Source organism: Folsomia candida, unplaced genomic scaffold (assembly GCF_002217175.1).
Source record: "Folsomia candida strain VU population unplaced genomic scaffold, ASM221717v1 Fcan01_Sc005, whole genome shotgun sequence".
Classification (NCBI taxonomy): Eukaryota; Metazoa; Arthropoda; class Collembola; order Entomobryomorpha; family Isotomidae; genus Folsomia; species Folsomia candida.
This window is the reverse complement of record NW_019091197.1, coordinates 4885581-4909067: the sequence shown is the minus strand read 5'-3', so window position 1 is coordinate 4909067 and position 23487 is coordinate 4885581. Positions and strand designations below refer to the sequence as shown.

The following is a 23487-nucleotide window of genomic DNA, read 5'->3' as shown; positions in this document are numbered from 1 at the left end:
ATATATCCATGTGTTCACCAATTGAGCAAAGCTTGCATCAAAAACTGAGAATGGAATGAATGCGACGAGATGGATAGAAATCGTGAACACGGTCGAGAGCCAAAAGTTGAAGGATGAGAGGTCACTGCGTCGATATTTGCGGACATAAACCGTCCGGATGACGAGATAAATAAGAAATATCGTTTGGAAGAAGAGCCAACGCCTCGTTTTTCGCCGTGCTTTCTTCCCACGGAAGAGTCGATGACGGTGTCTGTCCCAGAAAAATGGCGTGGCCCCTGTGGCACGACATATTGCCACGATCAATGCAAAGCGATGGAACAGCTTCTTGGTGAGCATACTGATTTAATGGCCGGAAATTTGATGCGTACTGTTTAGAAATTTGTACAATACTGATGAACCAATTTGCATTTTTTTGTCGAGTTACAAAATTCAACTAAATATCGGTTGAGAGTATTTTTCAGTCTACTGGCCAATTCCAGAGTATGTATTGATAATAACAGAAATTAGTCCGCAGGATTAGTGGATGGCCTTTAGGTAAATAATTTGTCCTATTTGTGAAATTGTGCATGCATAAATATGTACGTTCATACATATGAATCTGTAATTGAGACTTGAAATTTCACGATGCTAAAATATCAATAATGTGACCATCATGTCGTCTAATTGGTATTTGAATTGCTGACGTACTTAAGTTCACAAATTAATACACTAAATATGTAGTGTACTTAAAATTTATTTGTATTCAGGGGTCAGGACTATAAAGTTATTTAAAAGAATTAAGCAAAACCATTAATCAATGGTTCCATTTTTACTGCTTTCCAATACAGTTTTATATAAAGAGCGGAATTAAGTGTAGTTTGCATCCTAATTAGTCCGTAAAAGCCGGAAATATTTGATTTGCCGTGGTAATAAATGCAAACTAATGATTAATTTAGCACTGTAAAAAATACAATTTCTCCTCAACTCTTATGAAATGCGCAGATATCATAAAACCGTGTTGATCAACAAATGTGCAGTTACATGCGTTTGTCTTCCGCATCTTGCATCATCGTATACATACATACTTATTTACATATATGTGTGCATTAGTACATATATAGATAACTACTTATTTTTAGCTTTGTCCAGTTTCGTACATATTTTTGCATGTGCAATTCGATCAGTAAACAAACACGTTCACACATTGCTCTAAATTTGTTAATGGATTCTAGGAATTGACCAATTTATCCTGGTGAGATAAACTTGATCCACATTTATTTATCCGAGTATATTTGTAAATATTTTGATTCATACATCACTGCCCAGATTCATAAATATGTAAATGGATTCATTGTAAAAAAATATTGCTCACCAAAATGCATACCTATTTCATCAGTGCATTTTTATCTTGAACTTACATATTTGTGAATAATTTGTGCAATAACTCATCAGTCGTATTTTGATGAATCGTCAGGTCAGTTAAGTTTTTTCGAGTATTGGCAAACGTATCAACATAATTACTTTTTTACATTAAACGTTTTGAATTAATGCAAATTCGCCTTGGTGGTATGAAAATTTAAAACGTGGTTATTCTCATCACTAACCATGCACTTTAGTATATGTAGGTTTTATTATCAATTGTTTTCACATACTTGTATTAATATTTATTAAGTAATAGCGTATATATGTACTTACTTATTTAAATATACACAAAAAAAGTGAATCATGCAAGTAATTAAATAATTCGCAAAACGTTTCCAACTTGTATTATATTTTTCTTATAATTTAGTAAAACGACAAGGACTATATTTGCTATTTACAAAATATGAGGTGTCCTACATTGCGTCACATAATCTGCAGTGCAAAATAAGTACGCGTGACTTGTTTCATAAACTTTGTGTAAAACCGAGTCTCAAGTTTCCATATCATAACAAAATCACGGGACATCCTGTGATCATCCACTTTGAGTTTGGGACCATTTTGCAGACATCAGATCACTCAGGATGTAGTTGCATATAAAATAAGTAAGAATTTGCAACAGAATATCTGAAGTACAACACATCAAATGGCGCACCGATTTTTGTTGGCTTCCTTCGACTACTTGAGGCCAAAGGACCCTTCCATCTCATTGGCATCTTCGTCCCTGTTGGCCTCTCTCGTTACCAAATTGGGCAACAAACTTGACATTTTTCATACCCAGTACAACGTCAGGAGGGCGGATGCGTTCGAGATAAGGTCTCAATTTGAGCGTGATCTTTACGAAATCAAGCCAAACTTTGTTGGGGTAGGAATCTACATTTGGAATGATCACTTCATCCAGGAAGCGGTGAAGAATGCTGTGATTGACAAGGAAATCAAGTGCAAAATAATTTGCGGTGGGCCTCAGATCACGTATAACAATCATTGTGCGAATAGTTTGGAAATTGCGTATCCCTTTGGAGACATTTTTATTCGGGGGTATGCGGAAGAGTCGCTGGTCAAAGTGGTTGAAAATTTAATGGGAGGGAATGAAATGTAAGTGGCTACATAATTGTTCATAGTGTTCACAGAGTGTAAAGCTATTAATCCATGAATGCGCATTGCATGTACGCCACCAAAATAATCTGCATTGACATACGTATATATATATATATATATTATGTTGATAGCGATTTATTATCAAAGGGATATGATCACAGGCCACAAACTTCATAATTGAAATAATCACAGATTGAAATTTTCGCACATTATTTACATAGATTATTTTGAGGCATTTCTTATCTTAAAACTTATATTTCTTGCGATAATTTTAATTAATTAATTAAAAAATCCTTTTTGGATTTCAAAAGTTATTATGGGTTGAAATGAGGTGAAACCACGTCGTACAGTTTGACATCACGACATGAAGAAAAATATGTACATGTGCGAATTTTATACTAAAAGCTGATTGTGTACCACGAGGGTCATTGCTTGTGAAATTGTTGTTTCTATATTTCTAGCCCCATTACTGGTGTCCATTACAAAGGACGTCCCGACCCTGGACAAAAATCCATCTATAATTTTGACACCCTCCCGGCCCCACTGCTAATGGATACCTTGACAACTAATCCCTCATTTCCACCAAAAAATATTCATAAAGGATTTATACGACTAGAAACAAAGCGTGGTTGTCCTTTCACCTGTGCCTTCTGCCAACACAAGGATTCCTATGAAAAGCGAGCAACGTGCGAAAAGAACAGGACGAAACAAGAGATCCAGTGGTTGGTGGAACAAGGAATTAACGACGTTTCAATTGTTGACCCCATTTTCAATTCAGGAGGGACAAATTATTTGGATACGATGCAATATTTTTTGGATTATGGGTTAGTCCCACGATTCTATTATTTATTTCGCTATATGGAGTTACAAATACAGACAACAAAATCAATTGAAACAAGTTAGTTGGAAATTTAGATGCTTATTTTATACCCATTCCTGATTTGGCATGGTGCGTTAGGGCGAATACTTACTTTCAATGTATGTACACAACTGTTTTGCATACTTCTTACTTACAGCGTCTTTTCATATACATACACATGCTATGATTTTACATATGCATACTAATAATAAAGTAATATCTGAGCAAATTAATTTGGCTTAAATCTAGACAAGTATTCTAAGTTAATTGAATTGCTCAATGAGAATTAATTCAAAAATAATATTTTTACCCAATTAGGTGTAGGTATGACCACACCACTAATGTTCCTGCTCAGCGCTGATAAATTATCGTTATTTACATCTTCATCGGGCAAAATCCCTTTAATCAGAACAAGTTCACTCCCAAGTTCGCTCCTAGCTCTTGCAAATTGTTCCACTTCAAATTCCCGTTGGCCAAGGACACCTACATAGATAAATACATGCATTTATCGTGAAATAGTAATGGTTTTCCATTGCTTAATTAAAATATGGCTACTTGTTTTAGTAATTACGATGTACCTAAAATCTCGCCCAAATTTTTGACTGGGTTTTCAATTTCTATCATTACAATAATTCCAGTTATGGGGAATCCGCTACTGACTGACAATGGAACCTTTTTTCAAGCTACACGAGATAAGCTTAGTGACCTATGCTAAAAAATCAAGCTAAAAATTAGAAATGACGTGGTACTTATCTTTCCGTTGAATGGGCACTTGGAGGTCAAATATTTGAAGGCAAAGTTCACAGTAGCGGCCTGATTTTTTCTCAAGCGGGCGAGCGGAGGAGGAGTGAAAATTTTCTCCTCGAGGTCACTCCGCTGCCTTCACTCTCGCGCTAGTTTCGTTCATCAATAGTATGCAATCAATATGCAATTCCAAAAATATACAACGAAATGTGGCAATAAAAATAAGTCAACTTTACGGATTATGATTTCTAATTAATTAATACACTAATTAATTAGACGCACTTATGTATAACTTATAGAACCCATCGTCACTTTTTCATTACGGATCGGTGGATAGTTGATAGTAGGACTTTAAAAAGCAATTATAAAATTATATGAATTTATGCACCAATTCACGAGATTGTGAAATTTTGTCAAAAATAATATGCATTGAATGAAGTGCGAGCGTGCGAGAGTGAAGGCAGCGGAGTGACCTCGAAGGAGAAAATTTTCACTCCTCCGCTCGCACACTTGAGAAAAAAACAGGCCGCTACCTTGAACTTTGCCCTCAAATATTTGACCTCCAAGTGCCCATTCAACGGAAAGATAAGTACCACGTCATTTCTAATTTTTAGCTTGATTTTTTAGCACAGGTCACTAAGCTTATCTCGTGTAGCTTGAAAAAAGGTTCCATTGTGAGTACTGATTTAATGATATAAGTAGTGGAACCCGAAAGCCAGAACTTTCTGTAATAGAAAGCACAAAAATTCAATTTCATGGGGTAAAAGCATATATTAAAATTGAGAAACGCACCCCATAAAGTTGACATGAAACCGACCACGCTGACTGAATTATCAACCACTAATTTTGCTCCTTCCCCACTAAGTGTCCCCACTTCTGTTTTCAAGGTTGTTGTAATACCTCTTTTACTCAAAAGGATGGCTGATTTTTCATGTGCGGGTATGAATTTGTTCGAAAGGACACTATACATGGCAGACGCAGCTGCGGGCTTCACAATCTGTGTGTCATTTGATTGTGGGTCTAGAAATTAATTTAGTATGAAATTTTAATCATGGAACCAAAATATCATACTCACTCAGTATTATAATGTCCAATTTATTCTTGGGTGTAAAATTTGCTAATATAGTAGCCAAATTTGTCGCCAAAATTGACCAATCTCCAGCCCGGATGGGAGCGGAATTTGTGCATGGACCAGGGATTTTTATTCGCCCATCTTCGTCGAAATATTTCAGTAGCTGGCCTGGAAATTTAATAAAATAATAAAAATGAGGATGGGAAAGTGGTATTTATATTAATGGTTTAACATAATAATAGATATTTAGTTCTATTGTACCTAAGAGTATATTCATGTACATATGTATGTGCATATGTAGTTATGTAGATAGTTACATAACTCACAATATTCGTATGCTAACCCTTTTCAAAATTACAAAAACTCGCAATAACATTTCTAGGTGTCAGGCGAATAACTAAGTAGGCCCAGATTTTGCAGAAATGAGAAGGCTGGCTTAATAACTTCAAGACCTCGACCCTCTGAAGAATTATCGACTTCAAGTGCCGCAAAAATCCAAGGTATTGCTAGCGTTACTATGAAAAGCAAAATCTTTCCCCTCATTTCTAGAAAGTTGTTTCTCTCTTGTAAAAACGTGGATTAATCGTTTCGAACGCTACTATGCTAGGCTTTCCAGTTTCGGAGCCACTAATATTTGTTAATATTGGAAATAATGAAAGACTGCGACTCTGATCGATTGAGCAGGGTGCTTAGGAGGTGGGTGGGCGTACTAATTAACCAAATTTCCGATCATAGACTTTTGTTTATTCCCATAACTCATAAGTTTCAGCCAAGAAGTCAAACTCAAAGTAAAGTCTTCCCGTGTACTCAATGTTGATAGTACGAGCTGGTCCATATTTATGGATGGGTAAAAGCAATATGCATATAAAACTTGTAATAAACTAGATATGTCCATTCTACACTTTACCTTTTTCATTATTCCAATCAGGAAAGCGACAGTGAATCTCATTAAACAAATCGAAGAATATGATAAAAATAATCTTTGTTCGGATAGGAAATGTGCCAATAATTTCCATTTTCATTCTGCCCTGAATGCCCTGAGGTTGATTTTATAGGGATTTTCAGTGTAAAATTAGTCCTTATTTCTACTAAATTCTGGATGTAGGTAATAAGAAATGTTTATCAGGTTCAAAAACTTGTTATTCTATTAGGTTTGTACACTTGAAGAAGAGCCACCTCTTCAAAAGACACAAAATCGGCTGTCTTATTATTGAGCAGACAATTGTACGTTGGACAAGAAATTGTGATTATATACTGTTTTCGCTTAAATAACATGTCTATACATACGTATATGGGTATATAGGTATACATACGTACATATGTACAGCGACTGAAGTATTTCCATGGGTACTTGGATCTTTCTAGAATTCCAGTCACTCCATTACATAACAAATTCTATCGCAGTCTACATACAACGGGTACATTCCATATCTTCTATATTATAAGCTGGAAACGTGTTTCCGTATTATGTTTTTCCGCAACGGAAGTGAAAGTAATTTTCCGAAACGGAAGTGAAAGTAAAAAAAGACAAGTTTGGAAGGCGCGAAAATTCAAAATAAATTAAATTGAAAATGCATGAAAATGTTCAAAATTTCATGCTGAATCGAAAAATTTAATATGCTGGTTTTATGCTGCTAGTATACATACAAAAAAATTGGATCTCTAAAACTATTGTTTACTACCTCCTACAAAATGATCAACACTTCCTGAGGCGACCGCTCTACATCCATACACAACTGTTTTGCATACTTTTAACAATTCATTCTGAAACTTACTGCATGTGTACATATTACACAAACTGAAACCCTACTCAAATTATTGTAAAGTAAACATATGGAAACAAATCTTGTAAAAATATTTAAATCGTCATTTCGTTTACTATTTCACAGGTTCAAAGGTCGTCTTTCTCTTCAGTCTCGATTTGAAATGGTGTCCCCCCAATATCTCGTAATGTGCTCTAAACTACTCGAAACCGGTATTAATGTGGAACTCGAGTTTGGGGTGCAAACGATTAATAAAGAAGAATGTAAAGTAATACAAAGGGCCAACAATGTCAAGAAGATTATTCAAGTTTCTCAGGATCTTATCGCCAGAGAAATCCCTTTTGAAACCTCACTCATTTACGGATTACCCCTTCAAACGATTTCCAGCTTTCGGTTTGGATTGGACTGGTTGTTGGAGTTTGTCAAGCCTTCCATCGCAGTGCATGCCTGGCCCTTAATGCTGCTCAAGGGGACGCCCCTTTTCGAGGTGAAGGACAAGTTCGGTTTAGTGGAACGTGTGCTGAATGAGGATTTAGAAGAGGTGGATGAAAAACGGATCTACTCCGGAATTCCGCATGTCGTCAAGAGCTCCACTTTTGACGAGAAGGAGTGGAACGAGATGAAACAATTGGCAAAAGAGGTGCTTGAGACGTATGCAAAGTAAGAAAAATTACTATAATGGAGGTCTCCCAGCGTATGCTCACAGATTTTTACCAATCAGTGTCAATCTATATATCGTAAATTTAATTAATATGAAATTTGCAAAAGACACGACCTGCCAATGCTCAGGTTTGTGTTTGGCGGAGGTATTTGCATAAAAGGATAAAATACGCCTTAAAGTTAATAAATTTTCCACTTTCCGAATTTATGTAGTTCCCGTTTTCTCCTCTTCGGACACAAATATTTCTACTAAACCTGAGCATTGGCAGAAATTGTCTTTTGAAAATGCTATACTTAATTTGTGATCGGATGCTTGGTCAAAATCTGAGAACGTAAATACGCTGGGAGACCTAAATTGTTAGTGTTTTGTTTTAAGTGTTAATAAAATAATGCATTAAACGACCTTTTGAAATACAATTGTGTAATCTGCTCGAGATTTCCACTGGGATCACGTCCTAACTAACTACCCGTTGGCTAGCGATCACCGATTTTGACTGTGCCGAGCAAGAAATGTAAAGATGACCGGTTTAATTCCACCTAAATAAAGTCATGCTAGCTACTCTGCAGCTTAACTGTTAAATAACTTTATTTAAATAACAACTTGGAATTAATATTTCAACTATTAAAAAATAACTGATCAATGTCGACCAGCTCACATTTTTTTTTTACTCAAAGACAAAGACACACGCACTCCCACTACTTTTCATGCTCTCCCTCCTCGCGTCTCAATCACCCTTAAATTGGATTGAGATTTCAACACATATACATATATGAAAATACCGATAGATTTAACACTCCCACCTTTCTTTTGCGGAATGCTAATGAGGAAAAGAAATCATAAAACTAATAACCAATCATACATAAAATTCAAAAATCAATCAAATTAATAATGAGCACTGAACACTCCAAGACGCTGTGGTTTCTTCACCTTCCGGCCTACTCTGGTAGCAATTTCCGGTTCTGGTTGATCGACTTGAGTTTCTTCCGGTTCCTCCACTTCCAAACATTCTGATTCTTCATCAAAGTTCTCCATCAAAATCTCAGGAGAAACTTTCATCATTTCTTGATCTTCATACGGGATCTCCATAGGATACAGACGCTATAGAGGTCTTGACAAAATTCCTTTGGCTGTCTTCACAAGACCTGACCTCACCTCCCCATCTTTTCCCGGATTCAACTTGATGATCCTACCCAAAGGCCACTCCAAACGCTTCTTGTTGTCGGCTCCTACTAAGACAACGTCGCCAACTCGGGGGTCTTGGGTCCTCTTCTCGCTGGCCTTCTGTACCAACTCGGCGAGATACTCTTTCCGGAATCTGGACTGTAAATCTCGTTGTAACTTCTTAACATGTTTGAAGCGAACTTGGAGTTCTTTCCCTGTCATCACTTCCGCTTCTGGGAATCTGGTCAACTTAGTTCCCTTCAAAAACATTGCTGGTGTTAAGGCGACGAGATCTTCTTCATCTTCGGTCACAGTGGTCAACGGTCGGTCGTTAATTGTTGCTGCTACCGAACTCAAACATGTGGTCAGCTCATCTCGAGTCAGTGACGCCTTTCCCAACATTCGACGAAGAAGGTCTTTCACTGATCTTACAAGGCGTTCCCACCATCCTCCCCACCAGGCAGCAGTGGGAGGATTAAATATCCACTGAATTTGTTTCACGTGGCTTGCTCGTTCTACTTTCTCCCAATTCATCTTCATGAAAAACGAGTGAGCACCCACAAAATTTGTCCCATTGTCCGAGTACAGTGTGTTTGGACGCCCATAGGTGCAGATAAATCTCTCCAATGAGTTGATAAATGCTTCAGAGCTCAAAGATTCCACCAAGTCCAAGGCGACGCATCTGTACACGGCGCAAGTGTATAGCACGATCCACACTTTCTTCCTGTCTTTTAAGTACAATGGACCAGCCAAATCCACGCCAGTTGTGCTGAACACTTCTCCTGTGGCCACTCTTTTCTTCGGCAGTGCCACAGGGTTGACTTGCAAGGGCTTAGCGTCTTGTTTTCGACATGCAAGACATTCCCTCAGGGCCTTCGTCACGGTCCTTCTTCCCTGCGGGATCCAGTATTTTTCTCGGAGCTTCGTCAACGTGAACTGGATTCCACCATGAGAATACATACGGTGTACTTCTCGGATCAGCTCTTGAATTAATGGACAGTCTTGAGGTAACAATATCGGGTACCGGAGACCTTCGGTGTCATCTTTGTACTCCAACTTTGTCTTGATATGAAGAAGTCCATCTTCCATCTTCTCCACTCGCAATTGAAGTTTCCTTGGATTGGAATAATATCTTGACTGGATTATTCGCAGCATTGCTATTTCTGCTTGCCTCAGTTCTAATACTGTAAGGGCGTCGCTCAGCTTTTCTTGATCCATGCCTTTCAGGATCGGTATTGCGTAGCTTACAATCCGAACATTCTTGTAGTACGAATGAAACTTGGGCTTGGAACTTTCTTTAAATTTTGCCACTTTCACCCAAGTCTTCTTCTTCTCTGCAAGGATCTCTTCGTCATCTAGGGCGTCGGCGCCACAGGGCCAATTTTCTGGATTTTGGCGCAGCCATTCTGGTCCCTCCCACCATCTGGATGCCAATAACTCGTTTGGTGGACAGCCTCTTGAGGGAAGATCTGCAGGGTTCATCTTTCCAGGGACGTGACGCCAAAATTCCTTCTTTGAACATTTCAGAATTTGTCGCACACGATTTCCGACAAAAGTTCCCCAATCTTCGTCTCTTCTGATCCACGCCAGGGCTGTTGTTGAGTCGGACCAGTACACGGTCGTAATGTCGTCATATTCCATTGATTTTCTGACCGTGTCTGCTAAACGAGCTCCTAATAAACATCCCAGCAATTCCAATCTCGGGATGGAAATTTGATTGCCATTCTTCTGTTTCTCGGGATTCTTCTCCAGTGGAGCTACTCTTGCTTTGGCCAATAATAACTGGATACTGACCTCTCCCTGAACATCAGTACATCTGGCAAACACGATCCCACCATAGGCATCTCTACTTGCATCGGTGAAGACGTGGAGTTGCAATTCTGCTGAACAGATTATTGCACATCTAGGAATTCTGATATTAGAAAGTGATGCCATTTGCCTACACCACTTAAATACTTCAGTACTTTTCCCCTCGTTCCATTCTTCATCCCACTTTAAATCTTGAGCCCACGCTTCTTGGAGTAACATCTTCAATTGTAGGACCGCTGGGGACAAGAATCCTATGGGGTCGAAAACTTGAGCAGCCAACGATAACACACTTCGCTTTGTTACTATTGGGTGTTCATCCTCGCTCCATGGTTGGGACAAATCACAGAATAAGTGGTCACTTTGTTTATCCCACTTATACCCCAAAACCGATGTGATTCTTCTTTCCATCGCTGGGTCTGTGTTTGACTCCCATTCCCTGAGGTCCATCTTCGCTCTCGCCAAAATGGAAATGGACTCCTCCTTGAATTTCTGATATTCTCCTTCAGTAGCAAAAGAAGTGACGCAGTTGTCGACATAAAGTGACTTCAACAGTTCCAAACTTGTCGTCCTCTCTTCTTCTGCGACGTTGGAAAGATGGAACTCCAGAACTGCGGCCAAGATAAATGGACTACAGTTCATTCCAAATATGACTCGACAATGTTGATAAATTTTCATAATTTTCTTTTCTTCATTTTCCCACCAAAGAAATCTCTGAAACTTGCGGTCTTCGGGATCCACTTCGATCATCTGAAAGGCTTTTCGGATGTCGGAAATCACTCCCACCCTTTCTTTGCGGAAACGAAGTAAGATGGCCAGAATTACTTCAAGTAAATTGGGACCCTTCTCCAGGCACGTTGAGGCACGATTTATTCCCAACTTTGCAGGAAGCATCAAAAACTGGTCGCACTGGTGTCGTCAGACTTCCTGGCTTGAAAACTGGGCGGTGGGGGAGAAAGTGTCCATCAGGCTGATCCAACAAGTTCACTTTCACTTCAACAATTCCTTCCAATTCCCAAGCACGAAAGATATTGTCATATTGTTGAAATTCTTCCTTGGCGAGTAACTTGTTTGTAGCTGAGATGAGTCTCTTCTCTGCTACATCTTTATTATTAGGTAGAGGAGGCGCTCCGTTGATCCAGGGCAGTTTTACAATGTACCTCCCATCCTCTGACCTCTTCAAATTGTTTTGGAAATCCTCTTTGACTTTCCTGTCGTGGTCTTCCGGGCTAGATTGCAGCGCAGTATCCTTGATACCCATGGTATCCAGTTCCCAAAGCACACTGATGTCATGAGCTCGCGTGGTCATCGCGATACTCCTAGCTGCCAGCGACTGATTTTTCTGGATTGGTACTTCTCCGTTTAAGTACCAACCAATGGAAGTCTCGGTGGCGGTGATAATAGGGCTGACCTTGATCATCCTTCCTGTGAGTAATCGTCCAATTTGGTCTGACCCAATCAATATATGTATTTCAGACGGTTCTGATTCAACATCCGTCAAATACACATTTAACTTCATTAATTCTTTCACCCAGGGTCCATACGGAATCGGATTGCATATTCCGCATATTTTGTCTTCAGAGAAAGCGTTGAACTTCGTTTCTCCTCCGTTGATCCCCTTTTCTTGACGGTTCTCTAGGATTCTCCGCCCACAATGTCTTCTTTACTTCTTGACACTCGATCACGTCGAGGTCACCAAAATGTGTAATCTGCTCGAGATTTCCACTGGGATCACGTCCTAACTAACTACCCGTTGGCTAGCGATCACCGATTTTGACTGTGCCGAGCAAGAAATGTAAAGATGACCGGTTTAATTCCACCTAAATAAAGTCATGCTAGCTACTCTGCAGCTTAACTGTTAAATAACTTTATTTAAATAACAACTTGGAATTAATATTTCAACAATTAAAAAATAACTGATCAATGTCGACCAGCTCACATTTTTTTTTTACTCAAAGACAAAGACACACGCACTCCCACTACTTTTCATGCTCTCCCTCCTCGCGTCTCAATCACCCTTAAATTGGATTGAGATTTCAACACATATACATATATGAAAATACCGATAGATTTAACAACAATAACTTGTAAATATCCCAAGAAAATTATGCTTTTTAATATCGAAAACTCCTTATATACAAAATTGATGATGACGATGAGTTTTACATGCAGGTATAGTAAGTAATTAAATAAATTAAATAAATTAAATTAATACAAGATCAATAATTATTAATTATTAATAAATACCTAATTATTAATAAAAAATTGTTCAAAGAATGACGTGATAACTCTTCTACAAAATGTGGTAGCTTTATAATTTAAAAAAAACTGACCTAACAAATGTCTCAAAGTGAATTTGTATACTCATAATGACTTCAGAACGACTGAAATTTTTAGACACAGTAAAAATTACAACACTGAATGTTCATAATATGTATAAACGTATGTTTGAAATCTACGTTATTTTATTGACTATGCTTACAAATGCTTCGACAATAATTTCATACCTTGTTAACTTTAAGCAGTTAAGAATGGGAAAATCTTGCACTAAGGAAATCAAACTTAACACGAATTTTTGCTCGCTCAATTTATAATTTAGAAAGATAGTCGTTGAAGCACCTTCCCGTGTAACTATTTCATGCTTCGGGTAGGGCATCATCAATCTAATTATAATAATTGGTCATCACTATTGTTTCATAAACTTGCACAAAAAATTTGTGAGTCTGCAAAATGAGGGATATGCAGACCAGCATTTCTTTTTCTTCACTGGACATGAGATACATAAAAGTCATGGTTGAGATACGTTGACTTCTTATTGGCAGCGTCTTTTACACGCGTATGCACATATAAAGCTAAATTTGATACGATGTTATTCATAACGCTAAAATAAAAGCACTTCACTTTTTGTAGCCCGACCTTCATACGAGAGAAGAGGATAAAGCCAATTTTATTTTATTACTCATCCTCAGCTTGGTATTAAATGCATAAGCTCAGAGATTAAGAAGGAAACTGGACAAATTATTTCTCCAAGTTGGAAATTTTTCAAATATATTTCAAATCCCTTAGTTGGAATGCATTCACTTAAAAAGTTACTTGTATTTTCACTCGCCTTATTAAGTTGTGTGGCTGGACAACAAGTTGAAAATGATGAGACTTCAACCGTTACGGCTAAACTGGATGGAACCGAGCCGAACAGTAAGTTAATCTAGATTCAAAATTTTTAAATCAAATTCCAACGTATAAAATAATTCCACATCCAATAAGGTCCACAAATCCCACCTTCCTCCACGCCAACGACACTACAAACTGAACGAACAAAAATTGGAGATCCGAATGGAAACTTACTGAGAGAGAATTCTCCATTTGAATGCGGAATGCTGCAACAGTGTGAAATTGTTGGTCAACATTTTTATCAAACTTACCATTCGCATATTTTATAAGTAAACTATACGCTAACAAAATTCTTAGGGACCGGACGACAACACAGCAAAAGTTGTCGGAATCCTGGAACGGAAACTTGTAAAAATGGAGCATACCAATAAAAAATTGCAAACCGATGTAGACAATTTGTTAACCAAGCTTGACTCCGTAATGAATTCGTGCGGATGCGAACAAAAAAACAATACCAATTCAAATCCTAATAATCCATCCTCTCCAAAATCCGATCAATTACGACCTTCCCCTCGCCCCGACGGAAACGACAACTCTTCGTCCTCCTCCTCTGAAAACTATTTCCCCCTACAAACCGTCGGCCCAAACCCGCGCTGCCTGGACGGTGGGGCTGGCCAAGGGGCAATTTTGATAAAAAGATGCATTCCTAACAATCCTGCACAAGAATGGAAACTGAGCAACGGATCTTTCGTCAACAAAGCGACCCAACTTTGTCTCGACGCCAGCGGTGAGACGGGTGTTCAAGCGACGACTTGTGACACGATGGCGCAAACGGGGTCGCAACGGTGGAGCCTTCTCCCAGACAGCACTATTGCCAATTTGGGATCTGCATTTTGCCTGACGACAGGAGCGTACTGGGCCCTCAGCTCGGCCTGCGATGGAGAACCGTGGCAACGGTACGACTACTGGAATAGGTTGCAAACGTCGCCGGGAGGGTATTACTTGGTTACGTTGCACTTCAAGTAAGGCGAACAGGAATATTAATGGAATACTCAATTTTAATCAGTAACAAGAGGGCAATATTGAGAACTTTGCAGTACCTATGTAAGTGTGCATATGCATAGATTCATACATACTCTTAAGGAATAAAACTATTAGTCTAAAAGCACAAAAAAATGCATAGATTTGTACATACTTATTTATGATCATACTGTATGCATTTGCATGCATTCACATTTCATATTGGGACTCTTACATACTATTTAATGTAACATGCATTAATGAGTTCTACTTATTTTACTTTATTTTACCTTATCCTAAGTGTATTTTCTTTTAAGTGACTCCAATATTTGTAATGTACTAAATAAAAACTTTAAACATTGGATATTGAGAAAACTGGAATTTATAGTGTAGTTTGAAGAGGTCGAAAGATTATCCTATATGTAGTTATTATTTACATAGATACTACAATTATGATTGTAGTATCTAAATTTAGTCTATATGTAACATATGTATGTACAATTACATATAATACCCGAGTTTGACGACATACTCAATTTACTTGGAACTAAAGTATTCACAATTTCAATTTCACTTTGCTATCATTTTACCAAAAATATATGTAAAATATGCAAGCCTTGTTATAGGCATCACAAATTGGTGACTATATGTATTATAACTCTACACAAATTCATAACAATACATTTGCTACTGACTCATGATAAGTTGTTATCATATTTACTGCAACCTCATGATAAAAATATTACCAGCGCGGTAGCAAATTTACAATCAGTCTGCAATTTATTTATTACCATGTATTGCGATGGAGTTACATATATTATATATTTACCGCTGGAAATATTGTTACCGGATTATTTAGAGTGTAATTTTCACTTATTTATACACATGTGTACATATGTATGCATGCTGGTCGTTATAATATCTAATATTATAAATATGCGAGACGACTTTTTTTGGTGCCGAGAAATCCATCCAGGTCCGACACATAGGTTCATAGGGGATATTTGTTGGTAGAATTGTTTCGCAAATTGTCTCAATAATCCCATGATTGCCATAATTAATCCAGCACTAAAAAATATTACTCAAACAAGTATTTTATCATTGATTTTCCTATATATTTACATTACATATTGTTATCCTTTTTTCATATGACTAGAAGCATTTGCACCATACTCCGGATTGTCAAAATTTTACAAGATCAAAGTTAAAAACATTCGCATATATGTATGTAAGATACATACTTCATAAAAGTGCGTAAAATATATACCCATATGCAACCAAAACATGTATGTACATATGTATTACTTGGTCATCTGCCAAAAATCCGTAAAATTTTTAATAAGCAGTGATAAACTTGTTACTTTGTTTTCTCCCGAAACTCATACCATATGTACATACCTAGATATGTAATTATACACATATACGTACCACGTGTGTCACTTTACAACTTAGTTGTCGTGGCCCACACACCTAGTTTTACTCAGAAATTGAGGATTTTATTTTAAAATATTGAGAGATTTTACTATCTCGTAATTATGGGGGAGAAACTAATAAAATTTGCACGGAGAGTAACAAAGTTTACACCTTGCATTGCAGGAGAGTCGTACCAATGTTTTATGGGTAACGAGGAAATCGAAAACTGCAAAAATATACATAGCTGCCTACAGACTTTGTATGTTGTACTAACATGAACATGTTGTACTAAACATGTTGTACTAAATGAAAAAATGCAAATGGTTTAGTGATGAAGTAAAAAAAGCATGCAAATTTCGCAATTACCTTCGCGAGGACGCCAAAAGTAATGGTGATTGGAAATCTTACAGAATTGCTCGTAATGAGGCAGCACGAATGTTGAATACTGAAAAAAATACGTATTTTAAAGAAAAGTTTGGTACTAAACTAGAGTCTGAATCTTTGTGGAATACTATTGATGAATTAACTAATTTTAGACGTAAACAATGTACTAAAATAACTTCTCTTGTAGATGATGATGCCACTATTGTTACTGAAGTATCACAGATTAATACTTTGTTATCTAAAAAACTTTTCAAGCCTGACTCTGACCTTGATCACTCTGTAACACGTAACTTAATTAATAATCATATTAATAATGATGATGATGATGTTGAATTGTCAATTAATCCTGATGATATTTCACAACTGATTTCAGACACTAAAAATAAGAACAAAAATGACAATGTTAATATTCCTTTGTGGTTAATGAAGAGATGTGTTAATTCGTTTAGTATTCAACTTGCTGTCCTGTTTAGCCACCTTTTACATATTTTGTATGTACCTACTCTTTTTAAACATGCTATTATCTTACCATTGTATAAGGGCAAGGGACCGCGTAATGTGCCCAAGAATTACAGACCGATTGTTATCCTTAATTCCTACTGTAAATTATTTGAGAGGTACCTATATCATAGGATAAAAGATAGAATAGATGCTAAATTAATAGATGAACAGCATGCCTATCGTAGAAACAAATCGTGTCACTCTGCGATTATTGCTTTCACCACTTTCACCTACTCTGAACTTGACAAGAAGAACGGTATTGTGGGAGCAGTTTTCATTGATCTTAAGGATGCTTTCTCTAGTATTTCACATGACAAACTGGTTCGAAAATTGTTATCCAATTTTAAATTAAGCAAACGACTAGTTAAACTGATTTATTGTACTCTTGAGAATAGAACTTACAAATTTGTATCTGGTGATGATGTTTATTGTATTAATACGGGCGTAGGTCAAGGTTCAATTTTGGGTTCAATTCTTTTTTCTGCATTCCTCGACGACGTAAAACCCTCACTGGAGCTACAATTTTTATGTTATGCTGATGATATTATTATTTATTTTGGTTCTGACGATATTAACTTAATTGCTTTGAAATTACAGCAATGTTTGCAATCCTTTTGTGATTGGTGTTTACTTAATGATCTTAATGTAAATTTTGACAAGACAAAATGTATGTATTTTCATAATGAGAGAGTTCCTTTAAAATCAACTGTAAATTCAATTATTGTTGATAATGATAAGTTAATCGAGCGTGTGTTCTCTTTCAAATATCTTGGCCTTGTATTAGATCCTAGTCTTAACTTTAAGTTACACTATGATCATGTCTATGCTAAAGTGTGTCAACGCATAAAATTGCTGCATGGTCTGAAGCGTTCCATAAATGAACAGGCTATGAAGGTTTTGATTAATACTCAAGTCCACTCTGTTATTGATTATTGTATTGACATCTGGACTGTACAAACTTCTCTTTCTCTCAAGAAAGTACAAGATATTATTGATAATTTTTTGATAAGTTACTACTTCCCAAAGCTTGCGAAATCATACTCTACAAGAAAGCGTTCACTTATTAATGTTAAAAAAGGAATTGATGTTAAAAAATTCAGAACAGATAATAATTTACTTACTGTTGAGGAAAGGTCTAATTATGTATTACTTAAGAACGCGTATAAACTTTATAAACTCGATAAGTTAACCTTTTCCGAGAGATCTATTAGTTATAACCGACCTAATATGTGTGCGCCTATTCATAGGACAGAAGCTTTTAAACGCTCGTTGACGTATAGAAGATACCGTATTTGGAATACGTTACCGAAGGACTGGGAATTACGTAATATGTCTTATGGTTTGTTTCAATCAAAAGCACGTGACTTTGTCACTGGTCAGAATTGTGACCAAGATGTGCAACCATGATGTTGTTGTAGTTATTAGTGTAGTTTAGATGAATTCATTATTGTATGTGTCTTGATCTGAAAAGCAGATTTTTTCTGATGATTTGCGACATTTTAATAAACTCCAGTAAACAGTAAACAGTAAACAGTAACATATTTTGATACATCCCTAAATTTCCTTGTAGAGAGTGCCTACAAAGTCCTCGGACAAATTGCATATGCATACAGAGGGTTGGGCCAGAAGAAGGAGCCACTTTGCCTGAATTTATTGTGCCTCATTTTTCGTTTGTTAAGTTTGGTAATTGGTTCAATGTGAGGCCCTTTAGTTTATCTAACGAGACTCAGTCGCTTTTTCCAACCAGTCATGACGTTTGACACCATTTTCAGAGTGATTCTGCACCACTCGTCCTGAACACTTTTCCAAAGTCCATCAAAACGTACGCGTTTCCTTTCTAGAAGGCTCTGTTTTAAGTACCCAAATCAAAAAAATACATTATAAACGTGCTTTCGACCGACAATAAATCCATTTGCAGCAAGTTTTCTAACTATCGCTCTCTGGCTCAATATGTCTTTGGAAAACACTTTTATGCGTGCCTCGCACTCTGGGGGGTGCTGTAGGGGCATTTTTAACCGTAGGGAAAATTTGAAAAGTGCTAAATTTTCGTTAACTATCTGGGTATGACATATGCCAATTTTGAAAATGCCGCGACTGTGCATCACACGTCACCCCAAAAATTAGAGTGGCTCCTTCTTCTGGCCCAACCCTCTGTATATGCATATGAAATTTGTCCGGCTATTTTGTAAGCACTCCCTACAGTGCGTACCCGTAGAGAGACTTTGGCTTCCTATCCCAGTCGGAACTATTCATATTACCTCATCCAAGGTTGCAATTTCTTACATTGCAAAGTTTACCTTAAATAATTTTTATCTCAAGTTCTAGGTAAAACTGCGAAATAAATTCCACAATTTATCAGTTGTATTTATAAACATGGAAAGAAACAACATGGAAATTCTTGAGCAGCAAGACTCCCTTGAAGTAAAGAAGAACCGAATCAGGTTATTCCTGATTACATTCGGAAATAGGCTGCGCTACTGTTTCGGGTGCTATTTTTCATGGTTGGAAATTCAAGGGGATGAAAATCCTCCGGTGTTTTCCTGGAAAAAGTCATCCGTTTCAAGAAAGGTAAGCATCTGATTTGGATACATATATAAATTTTGCGGATTTAGACTTACCAAATCAAGTTTGAGATGGAAAATTTGGTGGGATTAATATGTATTTTTGCAATTTAAAAGCTTATGAGTACCTTGCAATTTTCTGAATATATTTAGAACCCTATAAGGTTGTAATAATCATTTTGAAAATAGCAGCTAATTTTTACAAGTGAAATAAAATTTTAATTTGTAAAAGAGCTAAACACATTCGTGTTTTAATCTTAAAACGAACCACAAATACATAGATACTCATTCATTGTCTTAAAAGAAGTGCATGCGCAAATACTACACAAATGTAATAAGAAACAAAAATTTTGAATGTTAGATAAACTAATATGTAAATAAACCCTAAGAAATCGAATCACTTAGGTGAGCCTGGATGCAATTAAAAGTCGAAATATAAGTTTATCATGCAGCGAAAATTATGGCGCATTTTTGTATTACAGATCTTATTAGCTCAGTAAAAAATATTATCTTTACCAAAACAAGATCAAGCACTAATGTCGGTGATCGAAAATGCATCATAATTTTCACTACATAATAAATTTATTTTTCAACTTTTAATTGCGCCAGGCTCACCTAAGTGATACATATTTCTCAAGTATATTTGTGTAGTATATTAATACTACACAAGTTCATTTATATATTAATGAATCTAACAGTGAAAATTTTATATGCTTAATTATTACATTAATTAGCATGCACTTCATTTAAATAAGACTATGAGCTCCCCAATCATATAAACTTGCATATGCAAATGCAACTGGAAATAATGAGCCGACCAACAACAGCGTCAAGTATTTATTATCGTATCTGACTATAGCAAATTTATGCTGAATAAAAACCTTCATGTTTGCTGGGTATAAACTGGCGAAAAAGTTATACCATGAAAAATAGCGACTCCTAACTTTGTCTTGCTGATCTAAAAAATAAATAAAAAATTCACTTCTTTAGCTCAATACTTGGATGCCTTGAATACTCAAAATGCATGTCTTTCACATGTACATAAAACTCATCCTCAGACTTGTGTACATTAGACCAATGTTATTTTGTTCACAAGAAATCAGTACACCCATATTTAACGATTTTTATCCCGAGTCAGGGCTTATGGAACCGTCATGTCCGTCTGTCCGTCCGTCTGTCCGGCGCGATAGAGCCAAAACGGCTGAACCGATTGACTTGAAATTTTTACCATATGCATATTGGGCAAAGTTAGGAAACGAGTTCGAAGATGGGAGAAAACGGTCAAGTGGTTGACCGGTGGGGGTCATCGGAATGGGTGCGGTATTATGCACCAAAATTTCAAAATTGTCGTAGAAAGTTGAAATTAAGTACAGAGGTTGCTAGTGGCTTGTAAACGACAAACATGAAATCAAGTTGGAAAAATTTTCACCTTGAAAGACCCCATATGGTGACCCATACTGATTTTTCAAGATCGTCATATGGAACTTAAATTTGGTAGAGATGTTGCTCATAGGTTAATTATGCAAGTGGAAGAATATAAAAAGAATGGTAAAAAATTTTTCTGGAACGAAAGTATGGGGTGGGTGACCCATACCGATTTTTAGAAAGTGGTTTAAAAACATGAAATCCAGCACGGTGATACTTAATGGCTTCTCTTGAAATAATATGATGTTAAAAGTTTGCAAAGTGCAACCAGAGTGACCCTGGAGGACCCATACCGTTTGGAAGGTTGTTATTTTCATTTTAAATTTGGCATGGAGGCTAAAAACCAATTCTGGACTATATACAGCTTTATTATGTCAGTCAATTCGGACAAAAATTTAGAAGCGGACTCTGACTTATCGATTCAGGGACTCTGTCCTTGACTCGGGCTAAATGTAGTCTGCACGGTAGGTTTTCATAATGCGTTACAAAATTTGAACCCGATGTACGAATTTTAAACGGTTTCTCAGCCAAAGCCTCGGATTTTCAAAATCCTAAAACTAATTCTAACGATAATTCAAAAATTGGAAATAAAGTTCTTCAGAATGATTTACTTGGTTTATTAAGGGGTGAAAGCCCTTTATAAGATCGTTATGTCCGTCCGTCTGTCTGTCTGTTTGTCCGTCTGTCCGTTGGTCCGATAACTTTTGAACGGAAAGACATAGAGACTTGAAATTTTGAACGTAAACTCCTAACGTCAAGGGACAGGACGAGTCCGAAGATGGACACTGTGACATCGTCACCTGTGACGAAAAAGTGTCACGTGTCAGTTTTGTCACGTGACACATCATTTATAGCTAATTTGCGGCGACGAATTAAATGGTGACCTTCATTTTGACCTCAGAGGTCATTTAAAGGTCATAGGGCATATATATGTCAATTTAACTGGAAATTCATTTTAACGCATTAAACAGTTCTTTCACTTCTTAGTTACATTCGTTGTAACGGTTTATTAAAAATCCACCTGCATATTTCTGAAAATTTAAGTTTCCATGAGTTAAATATTTTTATAGATTCCAAACACTGATAAAAAAAATTATGTAATTCAAATCTCGTGACCATGTGTGCGTTCTACAAGTGAAGACTTTGTCAGAGATTTGTTAGACAAGGTTAGGAGTCCCTGTGGCTATGCTCAATTTAATTTATGAGAAATGTGAGATATAGGGTTGCCGCGGGTAGCGAAAATGCTACCCGTTACCCGACCCGCTACCCGCAGCACAACTACCCGTACCCGCTACCCGTTATGAGAATTAGGTTAAAAACTAACCAAACTTCAGAATAAATATGATTTGATCAATTATTTGTTCATTTGGGTTGATATGTACTTTAAGATAATGCTATGCAAGTAACGCATGCCATAATTTGCTCGTAAATATCACTCGTTATTTTTGAAACCAACAATTTTGGCTTGCATTGAATCGTTTTTCAAGCTAAACCGATTTATGCACATATATCAAAAAATTGAGCCAAAAAATAGGAATTACATGACACTTATTTTTCCGTTGAATGACCCGTTTAATGGAAACTATTGGGATGGGATAGAGAGTTCAAAGTCCACCATGGTATTTGTTTAATGGAGGAAAAAATACGGAACATTTACTTGAAAATTAAACTTTGCCGCCGATATTTTTCTTCGAAGGGGCCGTTCAACGGAAAGATAAGTATCACGCGATTCCTAATTTGTGGCCTGAATTTTTTATATACTCGCTGGGCAATCTTGGTATGGCTTGAAAAAGGTTCAATTTTTAGTTTGATTTTTTCAAATTTTGATTTGAATTAAGTTTTCATTCGAAAATATTATCTACAAATAAATTTTTTGCTTTGAATCGGATTCAGGTTTTTCACCTTCGAACATGTTAAAATCTCGTCAGTCTTACATACATAAATACACACAAATACAAGTCAAATTATTACTATATTTAGAGCAGGCAAACTATGCTTGAGAAACAATAATTGCTCCGCAGTTTCTGGACGTCAAATATATTTGAGGCTAGCATAGGCTTCTGTGGCTTCCGAAAAGAGACTCCGGCTATAAACGTTTGTTGCCGACAAATGACAAATTTTGAAATGGAAAAATAATAAATTGACGCTTTTGTTGGTAAATGGACTAACTAGCTGCTAACTTTCTTTGTGAACTGAGTTTTGACGAAAATTAAATAAAAACTGAACTACCCGTTACCCGTGCGGGTAGTTCTCGCTACCCGCAGATAACGGGTACCCGCAAGAATCGTGCGGGTATGCGGGTAACGGGTACCCGACCCGTTACCCGCGGCAACCCTACTGAACGGTGCAAAAAATTGTTTGCACACAATTCATGTGTATCCCCTCTCGATGTGAATTTGTTCCAGCGTGCTATCAAATTTAAATTTCGAAATTTTATTCCCACATTAAATATTTGAAGTGTATGTATTTGTGCAAATTTGATAAAAATATTGCCATTAAATTTCCTAAAT

General features: G+C 36.9%; 2 protein-coding genes across 10 annotated transcripts; one reads left to right on the top strand and one right to left on the bottom strand.

Moving 5' to 3' along the window:
• The first annotated feature begins 1424 nt into the window (after nucleotides 1-1424).
• Nucleotides 1425-14849, top strand: LOC110850391. Of its 2 annotated transcripts, XM_035851821.1 has the most exons (7): nucleotides 1425-2493; nucleotides 2958-3320; nucleotides 7061-7594; nucleotides 8030-13398; nucleotides 13473-13757; nucleotides 13827-13957; nucleotides 14031-14849. In XM_035851821.1, the coding sequence occupies exons 1-4, from the start codon at nucleotides 2045-2047 to the stop codon at nucleotides 8055-8057; spliced, it is 1374 nt and encodes a 457-aa protein (XP_035707714.1). In that variant the 5' UTR covers nucleotides 1425-2044; the 3' UTR covers nucleotides 8058-13398; nucleotides 13473-13757; nucleotides 13827-13957; nucleotides 14031-14849. The 2 variants fall into 2 exon arrangements, with proteins under 2 accessions (XP_035707714.1, XP_035707713.1); XM_035851820.1 differs by having other exon boundaries at nucleotides 8030-13757.
• Nucleotides 3306-13178, bottom strand: LOC110850179. 8 transcript variants are annotated; one of them, XR_004834892.1, is made up of 7 exons: nucleotides 13070-13175; nucleotides 12896-12946; nucleotides 5175-5339; nucleotides 4892-5119; nucleotides 4782-4824; nucleotides 3934-4014; nucleotides 3306-3838 (listed from the first exon to the last, which is right to left on the bottom strand). XR_004834892.1 is itself a non-coding variant. In XM_022097654.2 (6 exons), exons 1-5 carry the CDS (start codon nucleotides 6191-6193, stop codon nucleotides 3934-3936), a joined length of 564 nt encoding a protein of 187 aa, XP_021953346.1. In that variant the 5' UTR covers nucleotides 6194-6450; the 3' UTR covers nucleotides 3306-3838. The 8 variants fall into 8 exon arrangements, 4 of the variants coding, with proteins under 4 accessions (XP_021953346.1, XP_035707717.1, XP_035707715.1 ...); XR_004834891.1 differs by lacking the exon at nucleotides 12896-12946 and having other exon boundaries at nucleotides 13070-13178; XR_004834893.1 differs by lacking the exons at nucleotides 12896-12946; nucleotides 13070-13175 and adding an exon at nucleotides 6079-6585 and having other exon boundaries at nucleotides 4892-5096.
• Nucleotides 14850-23487: the final 8638 nt, after the last annotated feature.

Excerpts from the sequence above, each read along its gene's own strand:
- LOC110850391 (XM_035851821.1), top strand. The coding sequence starts at position 2,045 with ATGGCGCACCGATTTTTGTTGGCTTCCTTCGACTACTTGAGGCCAAAG. Across the intron at positions 2,494-2,957 it reads TTAATGGGAGGGAATGAAAT|CCCCATTACTGGTGTCCATT; the intron begins GTAAGTGGCTAC and ends CTATATTTCTAG. Across the intron at positions 7,595-8,029 it reads GTGCTTGAGACGTATGCAAA|ATTTCCACTGGGATCACGTC; the intron begins GTAAGAAAAATT and ends AATCTGCTCGAG.
- LOC110850179 (XM_035851822.1), bottom strand. The coding sequence starts at position 6,193 with ATGAAAATGGAAATTATTGGCACATTTCCTATCCGAACAAAGATTATT. Across the intron at positions 5,340-6,078 it reads TGATTGGAATAATGAAAAAG|GCCAGCTACTGAAATATTTC; the intron begins GTAAAGTGTAGA and ends TTAAATTTCCAG. Across the intron at positions 4,825-4,891 it reads TTTCATGTCAACTTTATGGG|AAAGTTCTGGCTTTCGGGTT; the intron begins GTGCGTTTCTCA and ends TTTCTATTACAG.